We start from the raw sequence: 16,624 nt of genomic DNA on the forward strand, positions 1-16,624 counted from the left end.
AAATGTATTTTCAAACCCTTTTCCTCAATTCTACACCAAAAAGTCAACAAAAATCGCCATGCAAAAGGGGGAAAAAGGAAAAGGGAGAAGAAGACTAAAAATAGCTTTGGCCCTTGTTTCGTGGCGTAGGAATATTTGGTGATCTGTGTCCATACTATTATTACTAAATTTAAAAATAAATTTAATAAGAAAACAGATCATCTCAATTTACTATAACATTTTACTAAAGAGGATTAGATACTGATCTTTTAAACAGGTTAGTTACGGTACAAAAAAGGAATGTGGTTAATGAATGCTTTGCTTGCTTGTTCAAATTTGTTGCTATATGTACTTTCAATTTGTAGTACTAGTCTATTGCTGTTGTGTTGTGAAATATACTTATAGCTTTATTATTTGAATAGATGGATATTGTTTGTGCTGGTTGTTTTAGTGTGTGTATATGTATTATTTGGTGATAAAAGCAGTAAAATGTCAGTAATGGAAAAAAATAAAAGACGTGTTATAACTAAAACATTTATTGCTGGTAAGTAAAGTTTGCAGGGTTCCCGCGGTCCTTGAAAATCCTTGAATATCCTTAAATTTAAAATTTCATTTTCAAGGTCTTGAATATCCTTGTATTTGGCGGAAATAGGAAAATATCCTTGAATTTCAGTTGAGATCCTTAATTTTGTTTCAAATGTCTTCAATTCCTTTTAAATATGAGATTATAACGATAGTTGGTAATGTTTTGGTTATTTTTAAGATGAAAAATTGTAACTTTAGGCTAAAAAATGTCCTTGAAAATCCTTGAATTTGACTTATATTTATCCTTGAATATCCTTGAAAAAATGTTTGACGAAGCCGCGGGAAACCTGGTTTGGATAGATACTGAAATTGAAGTATCAGTAGGCCGTACATTTATTTAATTATCATATTCATCCCACAACCGTTTCACCTCGGTCTGTTTCATTCCAACCTATTTTTTTATCGGGCTGTTTCATCCCCCTTGTTATTATAATAGCAGTCAATTTACTGAGTTGTACTTATTGTTAAATAAACTGTTAAACACTTGCTTATTGTTAAATAAACAATAATGTATGAAATAAATAAGTTTTGCTTGTCGATTTTTGTTGATTACCGATCAAGACCGAGATTAGTTTGTTAGTTTTGGGGGGGTTTGGGGTTTTGTTTTTTGATGTCTAACATCATTTATCTTCTTTATAAAAAGGTATTTTATAATTACATATTGACAGCTTAATCACTCGCCAAAATACATCATGAACTCGACAAATAAGACAAATTAGATTGATATTATTTTGAAACCATAATTAATTTTAAACTAATCGTTGATTTAATTTCCGTACATGAAATGGAACTAAACAACTCCAAATTTAAGAATTCCGAATACATGTAAGAATCAATTTAGAATACCAAAATGTGAATTGTAACACATTGTGGTCTAAACTGTGTGATAATTATAAAATAAATCGTAAATACATGGAACCTGTTGTAAGGTGGACACTGCATGCTTTCTTTTAACGTTGGGTTATTAAAGGCACCAGGTAGTCTGAACATCTGAAGATAACACGTGTCGAAATAGTGGCTACATGCAATTTTATTCTTTGATCTGTTCTATCACGGGCAATTCTGTTATGGTGAAACCAACGTGCATGGAACTGACTACATGTATATTTCAAGTTGAATGTTTTGCTATGAGCATCGCTCGATTGTAAGCGCTGTAATTTTAGTGAAACTGGTGTCGAGAATTGGTGTGGATTCAGAAAATAAACTTTAAAGCGTATGCAAAGGAAGAAGTTGGACACTATTCATGTTAAAATTGCATTGACATATTGTATAAATAAAATATTCGGAAAATAAGCTAAAGCGTATGCAAAGGAAGAAGTTGGACGCTATTCATGATAAAATTACATTGACATGTTGTTATTGTTATTAATGTATAAATAAAGTATTGAAAAATTCATGTAATACCTGTGGGATGAAACAACCCAATATAAGTGGGATGAAAGGACCCGTGTAAATTTGGGATGAAACAGTCAAAAGGCTCATGCCAACTCAGAAAATTGTATGCTGATTTTCAAACGAAGGAGTGAGTAGGCCTACTAATAATTAGTAATAATAATCAACTGAATGATTAAGACTAATTGGAGCTGAACCTTGATTCTGATTTGTTTTTTCATTGTATTGTTAGTTTCATTTCGATCATCAGCCTGGCTAAGTGGGTCAGGCGCTGGCTCGCTAGCCTGGAGGTCGGGTGTTCGATCCCTGCATTGGCCGAGAAAGTTCATCCAGATTTTCCGACGTGGTTTACCCTTGTCAGTGATGCAGGACGGAGGGCCTGACAAGGACAGCTGTCTAGTCCTTCGGATGAGACGAAAAACTGAGGTCCCGTGTAAACATTGGAATGCACGTAAAAATCCCTTGACAGTTGGAATTCGATATAAGAGGAGGCCGTAGTGCCGCTGTCCGGGCAAAATTTCCCTCATAGCACACTGTATGGCGTATGCCCATCATGATTAGCCTAGTTCGGAGCAGAGCAGTAGGACGTTAAACCCCATTTCATTTCATTTCATTTCGATCATCAGCCAGTTGTCAAGTGAAAAATTATGCCACTACATGTACACATACATGTAAATATAATCTTTGAATGGCATTTAGAGATTGAACATAATATAACACAACACAGTTCTATTGATAAAAATCACGATATTATATACATACGACGTTTCAACATGGTTTCATGAACAAGCATGAATAAATGATCTAATTACAGCTGTAGTGTAAGGATGTTTATTCACACGAATGAATCTAATGCAAAACGATGATTTCATTTAACATGCTGGAAAATTACTTCTACCAAATACATAGCTTTATAATACTAGCTTTATTCTTCATCTAGGGGGGTCACTGTGGCTAAGTGGGTAAGACGCTGGCTCGATAGCCTGGAGGTCGGGTGTTTGATCCCTGCATTGGTTGAAAAAGTTCATCCAGATTTTCCGGCATAGTTCTCCCTTGTCAGTGATGCAGAATGGAGGGCCTGCCAAGGACAGCTGTCTAGTTGTTTGGATGGGACGAAAAACCGAGGTCCTGTGTACACATTGGCGTGCACAATAAAAGATCCCTTGACGTTGGAATTCGATATAAGAATAGGTCGTAGTGCCAAATTTCCCTCAGAGCACACTGTATGGCGTATGCCCATCTTCATTAGCCAAGTTTGGAGCAGAACAGTAGGATGTTAAACCCCATTTCATTTCATTTCATTCTTCATCTAAATTGATTAAATTAACCTTTTCTATTTCAGGGGTTGATAAAAATGTTACACTTGAAGAACTGAAAACATTTCTGTGTAATGATGATAAAGTCCTTGAAAGAACGTTGACATTGTCACTCTTGCTGTCAAAATCAGGACAATCTCTTGGCTATGCTTTTGTGAGCATTCCAATTACTAAAATAAAAAAACTCTTTAGAAAAAATGAAAGGTAATGATTTTTAAACACTATCGATAATGACTTCTCATTTGTGGCAGTCAAATTGTGTCCACTTTTACTGGTTTTGACAAAACAGCACCAAGTACATGTATCTGAATGGTGTCGATCTTTTAGAGGCATTTGGTAACTGGATAGAGCAATAAACTATAACACATACTTATGTAAGAACAATTACTGGCCCCAAGTTCACAAAACATTCTCAGACTTAAGTTAAGAAATTACTTAAAATTGTTCGTCTTATTTTAACTAAAATATAGCCCTTTATAAAAGTTTTGTTGTTTTAATGTATCAAATACATCAATAAAAAACTATATATAAAGTTTTGTGTTTCTGGATCAAAAAATTTCTCATAAACAGTGATTGAATGTTGAATAAATTCTTAACTTAATTCTGAGAATGTTTTGTGAACTCGGAGCCGGATTTATTTTAGGCAACGTTTCAAAGAGTCGCTTGAAAACGTTGAGACAATTTTCTTCGTAACGTCGCGTAAATAAATCAGTAATTGTTCTTCCATAAGTATATGTTATAGTTTACTGAATGGTGTCCAAGATCACACAGAGATTCTGATTATTTAGGAGGAAAATGACCTTCAACTTGCATTTTCAAGATTGAGGAAGGCAATGTAAAATGATAGGTCAGGACAATATTTCCTATTAGCCATACAAACAGCAGAACAGTTGCAAGTTACTGTATGGTATTTTGTCCAGACCGATATTTATTGCACTTGAAGGGGTAACAATATGGGATGGAGCAAAGAAAGACAATGTGCAAAGAACCTTCAGGATTCTTTTGGAGGGAAAACTGAATACATGTATTTAGTTACTTGTTCAGGAAGTAAATTTAAAATCAAATGTTTTTAATGCGCCCACATTTCAGTATTTAACTACTCATTGTCCTTGATATTAAGGGGGGGTGGATGGCCGAATGGTTAGCATGTGCACGCTGTATCATAAGGCCTATCATTGAGTCAATTGGCATGGTTTCGAATCCCTGGTTGTACATGACAAGGAGTAGGGTCGCCTGTCCAGTCTCTTGGGTTTTCTCCGGGTTCTCCGGTTTCCTCCCACTGCTAAAGACCCCTACGCGCCAGCGAATTGTTGAAATAAAATTAAACCATATGTTAGTCCCGAAATGACCAAGAATGTGTCGAGTTGACATTAAACCACATTTCTTTCTCGCTCTCTCTCCCTTGATACTAAGGTTTTATTTTTCTTTAATGGTTGTCTTTATTTACAGTAAGCTACGAGGAAAAACTTTTACTCTTTTACCAAGTGAAAATGTTCGTTTACCGAAAGGGAGTCGGTGGAAAACAGAAGAAGATGGAGTGTATAAAGCCACACCTCCTGTTCTTGCTACATATACTAATGTTGCTAATAACAACAAACCTATACCATTTTGTTATAATATGATTGACTGTGGATCATGTATATTACAAGATAAAAAGCTGGATTACTGTATAGAAGGCATTATAGATAGAGCTGCGAAATGTGGTAAAATTTGAATATTTTTAAATATTTCATGTACTCAACCAGATTTTATTCAGTTTTTGTACTAGTTTCCTTTCTATATTAATAATAATAGAACCCTAATGTTGATGATTTAGAATAAATATTATTTTTATTACTGTACTATAAGAAACTGACCGGTTATTACATTCCTGCAACAAGAATTGGGTTGAAATAAATGTTAGTGACCTACCTTCCCCTAATCATTTCTTGTATGATGGCTGAATGACACCATTATCAAATAAATACATGTTCACTGTTGTTAGGTTGTCAATAGCATTGATTGATATCATTCTGCTTTCTTTATTTTTCTTATAATTGTCTATTAAAGACTTAATCCACCATTGTAAGCCATTGGAATCATGTGCAAACTACAATATTGTGAAAGATAAATCTTTATAAGGAATATCAGTCCAATAATGGTTCAATTCCGTTCAGTATTTACAAAGTTATGTGGAATTGAAATTTCATTAATCTATGCAGCTTGCTATGCAATAAACCCTCCGCCTGTTTTAAATACGATTGAATCCAACCCGGGATGTTATCTAGCATTAGTATTTTGATTTTTGTTCTTTTCTTAATTAAACATACATTATGCAAGAGCTAAATCTGCCTATTGCAGGTCTTTCTTTAGGCCCGAAATGTTATCTAAATTATCAATTAGACATTAATTAACTTATCCAGACCATATTCAACTCCCAATGTCATTGGATATCTCTGATATTAACCCTTGTGGGTGCACGTTGTGGTAATGACATAGCAGGTATCATGGGTTCCATATGGACCCCAGTTATAATCCAAGTTTTTACGTACAGATATATTTGAATTAAAAGGCAGTGGTTTGGTTTTTATTTGCATTCATATTTGACATCTGAAAAACAACTAAATTATTATCCAAAAACATTTTAGAGGTATATTTAAAAGATTTTATAATTCTCACCAAATTGCTACTTTGTGTACTACTGGTATGTGATAAAGAGGTTAAATGGCAATTCACTCTTGATACAAAAACCATTCAATATTTGGAATTCATCATTTAATTTTTGGTATTTGTATCATGCAGATGCTAAAAGAGGGAATACTCTGGCATACGCAATATGGTATCAGGCAGCAAACACATTAGCAAAATCACAACTGTGAGTAAAAAGTTAGGGGTCCAACCGGACCCCTAGTTCCCTTCAAGCGTTGGTCCTGATCTGCATGTAACATAACTCTGCATGTGGGAAGCATATGAATACCGATCTCTTTGCTACGTGTAAAAATGTATAGGAGACAAAGTCACTAAATTTCAAAAAGTTGTACCCAGTAGTTATTACAAAACACTATAAAACATGTGCATGGGTTCCACAGAGACCCCCACATGAACCGACAAGGGTTAAGTAGATTAGAACAGTACAGCCATATTTTGATTTAATCTAAAAATGGTGAAGTGAGGCTAAGCTTCGAACAACCAGTGCCATGGTTACAATTTATGCACACATCTTGTCAAACCTTCAAAAGCTAATATCTTCGGTCGCAATGGAGCAGTTTGAATGAACTTTTCAAAAAATTCATTTTGCCTCAACTACTTTTGAACTATTATAATAAGAATGGCCATCTCTTTATATAAATCTTACATAATGTATCTTTAATTAAATGTTAAAATAATCAATCTTGAGTACATTATTATTTATTATTATTATGGATTAGGCAATGAGATAGTTTATATATTAGCCACAAATGCCAATTACACATCATTACTTCGATACATCTGTTAATGGTTGAACAATGGTATCTAGCCAACTAAAATTAAACATTCATTGGCGGTGTATTTTAAACATACATTATGCAAGAGCTAAATCTGCCTATTGCAGTCTTTCTTTGGGCCTGAAATGTTATCTAAATTAAATTAGACATTAATTAACTTATCCAGACCTTAATCAACTTTGGATGTCATCGCGAGCCTGCAATATTTACTGGATTAGGATCCGATTTGCTGCTCAACTTTCATTCATGATTAAATCATGAACTGGATAATCGAGACTATGTTTTTTATCCTATCAACTTTAGTAATGATGATCGAGGCTAGGTCGAAAATTCAATCGCTAAAATCTCGGTTCATAGTGGATCAATTTGACTGAAATTTTCAGCAAATTCCCTTTACAGTATCTACTTTTAACTATTATAGTGAGAACTGCCAGCTCTTTATCTAATCTCCCATACTGTATCTTTAAATAATAGACACTCTAATCAAATCATTATGTTATACTTTGTTTTTACAGGAGTTGAGAAAATTGTATTGTATAGTTCCAGTGTAGAAGAAGCAAGAAGGGCCAAGAGATTAAGTAAATTATTTCCTGATCTTATTTATTACACTGTTGGTGAGTTCAGTTATAAATATTTATTACAGTAGTTCAGTAATTCAATTATAAATATTTATTACATAATTGATGAGTTCAGTTATAAATAATTATTACATAAGTCGTGAGTTTAATTATGATTATTTATTACGTAGTTCAGTAATTCAGTTATAAATATTTATTACATAATTGATGAGTTCAGTTATAAATAATTATTACATAAGTTGTGAGTTCAGTTATGATTATTTATTACGTAGTTCGTGAGTTCAACAATCTGATTAAAATACAGATCTATATTTCGTTTCTTTTTTTATATACTTTCGATGGCCTACTGTACATAAAAATCTGACCGGTTGTAGCAATAGGTCGCATCAGAGATGATACGAGTGGCTTTTGGCCCTATGACGTCAGACATTTGATTAACCAATCTGCATTGATGTTACTAGTGGATTAACCACAGTTCCGTGCAAGCAAACACCTAAAGCTCGCAGTAGCAGACTGTTTCATTAGCTAATTCCTCATACCATTCAGAACACGTCAATGATAACAACTCTTCCAGATCCTAGTGTAGTAAAGACAAGTAAAACGAAATTTTGAACTATAAAAAACAAAACGAAATATGATCTGTGTTTTAATCATATTGTCATAAGGCCCCAGATACCACTTTGTATACATGCCTGGATATGAAATGAAAATAAAATGAGGCAACTGATAGATTGTATTTCTTCAATAAAGTATTATAGAACTCAGATACACTCCTTGTGTCAAATTCCATAACCAACAAATGACAGAACACAGTTTTTATGGGATACAATGACTAGTTTTATTCTAAAAGCAAGACGTTTCAACAAATATCCTCTTATCGTTATCAAGACATTGTGCTTGATAACGATTAGAGGATACTTGTCGAAACGTCGTGCTTTTAGAATAAAACTAGTCATTGTATCCCATAAAAACTGTGTTCTGTTAATGTGTTTCCGATCGCTAAATGCCACTTAAAGATTATAACCAACAAATGGTCAGTTAATCAGCTGTTTTTTGTTTAGGATTACGAATGTCAAGGAAATATATCTTTAAATGATTTTTCTTTTTTAGAATGTGACCCAGAGAAAGATTTTATTGTAGGTGGGCAAATACTTACAGTAAAAGAAAAGAAAATCTTTAACGATGTTGCAGAGGACAGAAATATGAAAGCTTTTAAAATAGCATTCGATCTAGACACCCTGAATTCGTTTAAAAAAAAGAAATATGACCATTTTCTAAATGTTCTTAAATATCAGGTAGGTTTTTAAACAGAGTTGCCCCCCTTGGCATTTTACAGGTTTCATTTTACTTGGGGAATGCTTGATTGTATGTCCGGAATGTTCCGAATTGACGGTAGTGCAATCATGGGACGCTGAGTTTCAGTCCTGTCACAGTTCAGCCAACCTCGACAATTGAGGTGGTGTGAGTAGAATCGTGACATAATTAAACACAACGAATATGTTTCAGCTGTCATGGTTGGTTGAGATAATTTCTCATGCAGTCTGCGCATGCGTTCTAGTCCCAAATTCCTATTTTCACTCGATTGTCTCCATTTTAGGGTTTGACAGAATTCAATTCCAGAACGTTCAATGGAGCATCCCTATAGTGAAACTTGGTTTTAAAATATATATCCATCAGTTCTCCCCCTTGACAGGTTGCAGGGTTCATTTTACTTTGTGAAACTTGGCGTTATGATATATATATAATCCATGATAGTGTGGATGCAGTAGACCCTTAATTAACGTGAATTCTCAAGTCTTGCTCTCTCACCCCCCACCCCAGCATATGCAATACAAAACTCAATATACAAAACTTGCCATATAGAGATACTTGCAACTCGAGATATACTCGAGATATTGAGATACTTGCAAATAAAGATATTGAGATACTTGCAAATAAAGATATTTAGATACTCAACTCCACCTCGATATATTGGATTACAAAACTCCATATCTTGATGTATTTTTATACCGGTACACAACTCGATGCACTGAGTACACAACTCAAAAAATACTAAAAAAAAAACACCCTACTATATTTAGATTAAATGGTCTATTGACCTGAAGAAACCAATAATTTCTTAGAATTATCGAAACTTCAGTTTGTTGAAATTTGTTCCATGGGCCACATTTAAACCCTAGGCGGGCCGGATCTGGCCTACGGGTTGCAAGACTACAAACGGTGATAATATCACTCAGAATAAGGTAATTTTCAATATATTAATTTTTCATTATCTATTTTGGAACGGCCAGTTCTTTATCCAAATCTTATATAAATCTTTATATCTTTAACACTATTTTTAGATTAAATGGGCTATTGAGCTGAAGAAACCAATAATTATAGAGAATACTGGTAAATACATGTATTGGAGTGGTTACATTAGTCTCCTGCCAGGCTATATTGATGATTTATTCAAAATATTTGACAGTTTTAATGATAAACTTCCACGAATAGCCATTACTTCTGAAGGTCTGCGAGAAGAACAGCTAAACCGTCTGGTTAAAAGAGGTTACTATGTAATTATTACAGGTGAGCTATATATAGTCAATGCTAATGCCAGATGAACACAAAAGTTTTGATCTTCTGATTTGTATATGCCCTTATGAGTTGACGACAGTTGAAATTGAATTTGAGCGCAACCGCTATTTTTGTTAAAGGCTTTATGGCCCTTTAATTTGCATAAATTTCCTTGTCCATTTGCTAGAGGCCAAAATATTTGACGATTCTTAATAAATTTCTTAAAGATACATTATGGGAGATTAGATAAAGAGCTGGCAGTTCTCACTATAATAGTTAAAAACTAGATAATGTAAAGGGGAATTTGCTGAAAATTTCTCTCAAATTGATCCACTCTGAATTTAGTGATTGAATTTTCGGCCAAGCCTCGATCATCATTACTAAAGTAGGTACGATAAAATACATAGTCTCGATTATCCATTTCATGATTAAATCATGAATGAAAGTTGGGCAGCGAATCGGATCCTAATGCAGTAAATATCGCAGGCTAGCGATGACACCAAGAGTTGATTATGATCTGGATAAGTTAATTAATGTCTAATTAAACATACATTATGCAAGAGCAAAATCTGCTTATTACAAGTCTTTCTTTAGGCCTGAAATGTTATCTAAATTATCAATTAGACATTAACTTATCCAGACCTTAATAAACTCTCGATGTCAAGGCTAGCCTTTGATGTTGGCTGGATTAGATTCCTATATGCCGCTAATGGCCATTGATAATTAAATAAAAAAAAGTGGATAATCGAGACTATGCTGTTTATATTAATGATTTTAGTATTGATGACCGAGACTATGCAAAAATTTCACCCGCTTCTTTCTCGGCTCTTCCAACCTCGTGGGTTTTCTCCGGGTCCTCCGGTTTCCTCCCACTGCTAAAGACCCCTACGCGCAAGCGAATTATTGAAATAAAATTAAACCATATGTTAGTCCCGAAATGACCTAGTTTGTGTCGAGTGGACGTTAAACCCCATTTCTCTCTCTCTCTCTCTTTCTCGGCTCATAGTGGATCAATTTGACTGAAATTTTCAGCAAATTACCTTTACACTATCTAGTTTTTAAGTATTATAGCGAGAACTGCCATCTCTTTATCTTATCTCCCATAATGTATCTTTAATAATTTAGATAACATTTCAGGCCTAAAGAAAGATCTGCATTAGGCAGATTTAGCTCCTGCATAATGTATGTTTAATGAAGAGTATTTTTATATTTTAATTACAGGATATTCATGGGATACAAAAGTACCAGTAACATTCATTCGTACATGGTTATGGAATGTACCAGACAAATATTTATGCCAAATTCTTATATCAAGTGGTTCTGTTTATCTTTCATATGACTTTCTAAGCACATTTTATGCAAATCGGAAAAAAGTTATGTTGTGTCATCCAGATGAATATTATATTTTCGATTCAACTTCTTATACTTCCTTGGATCTGTTTTTAGTATACGTTGATGTTCCAGATGTTTGTAAAAATCAACCAATCGTCATGCCGTGCCTGGTAGAACTTGTTGCAGCCAACATATTCGTCAAAACACCAACAGAGTTAGCTAAAATCACAAAAGAGAACGCTGAGAGATTTTATTGTTTTGAAGAATTGCCAGAAACTTCAAGAGAATGGAAAAAACCCTTAAAGAAATTGAAACCTTGTGTTAGTTTATTAACAACATTTCAAGAACTGCCGCCATGTGATAAATTATTTTGGATTATATTCTGGATAATTGTTTTACTGTATATTCATGTAATGTTTATCAACCTATACTGTCCTGAAATTTATATATTTTTAATATTTACCTATATCTGTTTTTATTTGGTTCAATGTATAGTTAAAAGAAAACATTAACTTTTGTTACCTATGCCTACAGTTAAAGATATATTATTCAAGAGCTATATCGGTCTTGGCTAGGGCTGGGTATCGATAGTGATTTTTACTATCGATAATCGGCAATGAAATGTCGGTCGATAATCGATAGTATCGAAAACAAACTTATTTTCACGGTCGTCATCAAGACTGGATACAGTGTAAGTTCAAAGTTCAAAACCATACGAAGTTGCGAAAGATCGTTTGCTCCTGTCTAAGGAGATTTATTTGGAAAACATGAATAAAACTTGTTATATCACGTATATATACATAAATTGATGTTGTTTATTATTAAAATAATGCAGCCGTGGTTCCGAATGAAGAAATATCGTAAATAATTATGTTAAGGGACCAAAATGAACTTGTTCCGATTCAAAACATGGCAGACGAATTCTGAAGCTTGCAAAGGGAAATAACTCTAACTTTGTTTACACATCCGGGTATCTCCGATTTAGCGATATTCAACAATAATTTCTTCAAAACTAAAGTAACGTTTCAATGAGAGTGAATTTATGAAAACGGCTGTTCAATAAGCAGTCACAATTTTGTTATGTGTTACATTGATACTTGATAGTAATTAAAGTGAGAGAGAGAGAGAAATGGGGTTTAACGTCCACTCGACACAAACTAGGTCATTTCGGGACTAACATGGTTCAATTTTATTTCAATAATTCGCTTGCGCGTAGGGGTCTTTAGCAGTGGGAGGAAACCGGAGAACCCGGAGAAAACCCATGAGGTTGGACAGGCGACCCTACTCCTTGTCACGTACAACCTGGGATTCGAAACCACACCAGTCGACTCAATGACAGACTTTATGATACAGCGCGCACACGCTAACCATTCAGCCATCCAACCCCCTTGTAATTAAAGTGAGCGGTGTATTATGATTAACTGAAAGAAAACATTGACATTTCAGACGCAAGAAAAATAGACGAAGAGCGATAATCGATAGTAACCCACCGCTATTGATAGTGCTTTTCTGGGCCGTCCAATCGATACTATCGATTTATATCGATATTTTACCCAGCCCTAGTCTTGGCGCAGATCTTTCATTTGGCCTCAAATGTTATATAAATCATTAATTAGGCATTCATTTACATACCAGGCCCACAACCATCTCTCTAGAACTTTAGTCGGGTGGTTTTGATTTTCAACAGATTTTAATACAATTGGCAGTTAATGATTTAATTAAAAATGGGATAACCAAGACTACGTTTATTATCGTACCAACAGTAGAGATGACAATCAAGACTACACTGTTTTTCCAACGGCGATAACTCCACTCAGAATATCCCCTTTTCATTATCTGATTTTTAACTATTATAGCAAGATCTGTCAGCGCTTAATCTAAATGTTACATAAGGCATCTTTAAACAAAGGCAGAGGAATCGGAAAAATAAGTAATTAAAAAGCAGTGAGCACTGTAAAAGATGCATTATGCCAGATTTAGATAAAGATATGATCGTTCTTGTTATAATAGTTCAATTTAAATATAGATAACGAGAAATGAATATATTGAAATTTTCATTCAAATTACTTATTCAGAGATAAGTTATGTGTGTTTGAAGATCTATCGCAGATTGTTTATTATCGTAGCCATGGTACTTGGCAATCAAGACTTAGTCTTGTTAGTCCATTTTATCGTTAAATTTTTAAATATCGCATCCTTATCCATTTAAATCTCGACCATCCGATGGTCTAGAGAGTTGATTATAGGCTTGTCATGTTAATAAATGCCTAAATAACAGTTTATAAACCATTTGAAGCCAAAAAAAAGACCTGCAATAGGAAAATTTAGCTCTTACAGAAAATAGAGACAGGAAGATGATAACTTTGATCTAAAGCAGTGGACACATTAGCGGAATCAATCTGCGCCAAATTTTATTCGGCCGAATGGGTGGACACACTAGCCGAATGCTTCGTCCGATTCACCCTGTCGATTGCATCACCTTTCACGTCACATGATTAAACATGGCGGCGTCTATGTCGTCAAACTATCACATGACTTCTCGATATGAGTGGTGATTGGCTAATGAATTCTACATTCGGCCGAATAAATATTCGGCAGAATATATCAAACCTGGCTAATGAATTCTACATTCGGCCGAATAAATATTCGGCAGAATATATCAAACCTGTTTGATTCGGGCTAATCATTCGACTAGGCGACTTTCGACGCCGATTTGATTCGGTGTGTCCACCGCTTAAGTGACAATGGTGAAACTTGGTGTATAGTTTTATTACATCAATACCGTGAGTAAATTTTGTTGTAATGAGGATTTCCCACACCAGTTCAGCAGAGTGATAAGGAATTTGTTTGCTTAATATTTCACAAAACGATATATACATAATTATTGAGTGTCATCCATTTATTTGTGATTAAGGCAGACTAGACATCAGCCATTCTGCTGGCTTGTTAAATTGGTAGTAAACAAGGACAAAAGTTTCTAATTTTTTCTGTGGTATTCAAATATCTTTAATAAGATGCAATCAGAGATGATGGAGAGATCTGGGGCCTGTTTCATGAAATGTTAACTAAGATAAAATTCAAATTTTAGTAATTTGATTGGATAATATTAGATTGATTTTAGTGCTTATAGCCAATCAATATTTGAAGTATCTTCTAAAACTTGGATTTTATCTTTAATTAAAATTTCGTAAAACAGGCCCCTAATATTTAAATTAAATTAGTGGACACATTATATCAAGAAAATAAGTACAATCTGAAAGTATACAATGTTAAGATGAAATAATTTAGAATGATATTTGATTTGATATTTCCTAATATACCAAGTACTATTGCGTTATTTGGTGAAATAATTTAAAATGGTATTTTAGCTGTCATAATAAAATGTCTACTGATGTTGTTTTAGGTGCAATAATATAAAATTCTGTGGACTGTATATTGGTGTTTGTTATATAAACGGTTTACTCTATACAGTCTGTTTGTGGTACTTTATTAATTATTTGTGAGAAATGGATGAATTCAAATTCGTGAAAATCAGACCAAAAATCCCTGTCAAAATGGCCCGTCCCCAAATAGTGGCAAGCAACTACCTGAAGCTTTGTAATAATATGAGATACGGCCAATTTCTGAATGATTGACAAGTTTCTGTGTCCAGAATCTCAGAGTTCTGGTGTCTACAGTGTCAGATTTACCTGGTAGGCTGAAGATCTATGATTTAATTATAGCCTTGGCCATATTCCTGAAGCAATGGCCCGAGAAATCCCTCTCTGGCCATTGCTGGATTGACTTCTGATACTTGAGCTTTTGAGGGAGTGTGTCTATTCTTCCCGTTCAATCAAATCTCTCCTAAGTACAGTAACATTACAGCCCTTCGTTTAATATTCCCCAAAACTTTGGACAGTGATTTAAGGTATTAAAACGGTGAAAGTATTGTTCGTCTCCAAGCAGTATTATTTATATTGCAGCCATTTTGAAAGCCCTGTTTGTCACGCAATTAGTTTTTCTGCAATATTCTGCTATGCACTGTTTACCTGGGTGTAATAAATTTCGTCAGTCATGACGTAACGTTATGTAAACATATGTGGAGCTCTCTTTAAACCCCGAATGATTTTGTTACGCAGTTAAGTATTGTTTGTTAATCAGACTATAGACCAGTCATAATTTGGAACATAAATTTGCTTTCATTACAGCAGTGTTTGAGTGGGAGTAGGTCAAATCAAACGAAACATTTGCGAGAAGTATGAGCCTTGGCAGGCTGAAGTCCAGGATCTCAAGATCCCAGAAGGCCCTCGATCAAGGTGTAACATAGTTTTGACAATCAGAAACCTTTCTTACAAACATCCATCATCATATTCTGCCTTGCTCAGTTGTGTTTAAAACACACTTTCAACATACATTATGCAAGAGCTAAATCTGCCTATTGCAGGTCTTTCTTTAGGCCTGAAATGTTATCTAAATTATTAATTAGACATTAATTAACTTATCCAAACCATAATCAACGATATTCATTGTTTTAGGTTCCGATTTCCTGTTCGACTTCCATTCATAATTTAATTATGAAATGGATATCGAGACTATGATTTTTATCGTACGGACTTTAGTAATGAATGATGATCGAGGCTAGGCCGAAAATTCAATCGCTAAAATCTCGGGTCATAGTGGATCAATTTGACTGAAATTTTCAGTAAATTGCCTTTACATTATCTAATTTCTAATTATTATAATGAGAACTGCCAGCTCTTTATCTAATCTCCCATAATGTATATTTTCAAATTTTATAAAATTTCTTCGTTTCTCACTCTTCTGAGAACTAGTCCTTTGTACTTTAATATGTGAGAATACAATATATAGGTGTTGGCTCCGAAAATCACTCTAAACCCTGTGCATGACACAACCTTAAATTATCTCAAATCCAAGCAGTCACAATTTTTGAAAAACCCTAACCTTATCTTATGCATAACTTGTAAATTGAATCGCCACAGGTCTATACCTCTCAGAGTCAGAATAAATACGGAACATCCATATTGATCAAAATTCATAGCCACGCACCAACTTCACGTTTCATCGTATAGAATAACCTTATAGATCCCACAAAATGGAAATTCACAATGTAGTATCTATTTGATGCCCCTGTCCCCTGGTTTGACATGTCACCTTTGGGAGTAGCTGTATATGTTTTGGATGAAGGGGATGCGACACTCTAGACCGGTAAGGTCTAGAAGTTAAGACTCACTGCATATTTGGCCATAGGTCACGAGATGTAAACAGGACTAGTGCTAACCCTAGGCCTAACCCACAATCTCATCAACAATCACGTGAAGTGGGCCTTAACTTTTAGACATTATATTTAGACAACTATAAAGTCATCATAGGCGTACGGGCTCGATGACAGTTAGGGGGGCAGAACCCGAAATGTCCGAAAAAA

General features: G+C 34.4%; 1 protein-coding gene and 1 long non-coding RNA gene across 2 annotated transcripts; one reads left to right on the plus strand and one right to left on the minus strand.

The window, feature by feature from the left end:
- Positions 1-387: 387 nt before the first annotated feature.
- Positions 388-14,635, plus strand: LOC126826806 (uncharacterized). Its single transcript, XM_050555895.2, has 7 exons — positions 388-523; positions 3,299-3,476; positions 4,722-4,975; positions 7,252-7,350; positions 8,425-8,609; positions 9,657-9,882; positions 11,092-14,635. Exons 1-7 carry the CDS (start codon positions 469-471, stop codon positions 11,712-11,714), a joined length of 1,620 nt encoding a protein of 539 aa, XP_050411852.1. The 5' UTR covers positions 388-468; the 3' UTR covers positions 11,715-14,635.
- Positions 11,070-15,239, minus strand: LOC126826860 (uncharacterized). The gene is made up of 2 exons (XR_007682434.1): positions 14,892-15,239; positions 11,070-11,421 (listed from the first exon to the last, which is right to left on the minus strand). It is a non-coding gene; the product is annotated as an uncharacterized LOC126826860 (long non-coding RNA).
- Positions 15,240-16,624: the final 1,385 nt, after the last annotated feature.

The sequence above is a fragment of the Patella vulgata genome, chromosome 7 (genome assembly GCF_932274485.2).
Source record: "Patella vulgata chromosome 7, xgPatVulg1.2, whole genome shotgun sequence".
NCBI classification, from domain to species: Eukaryota; Metazoa; Mollusca; class Gastropoda; family Patellidae; genus Patella; species Patella vulgata.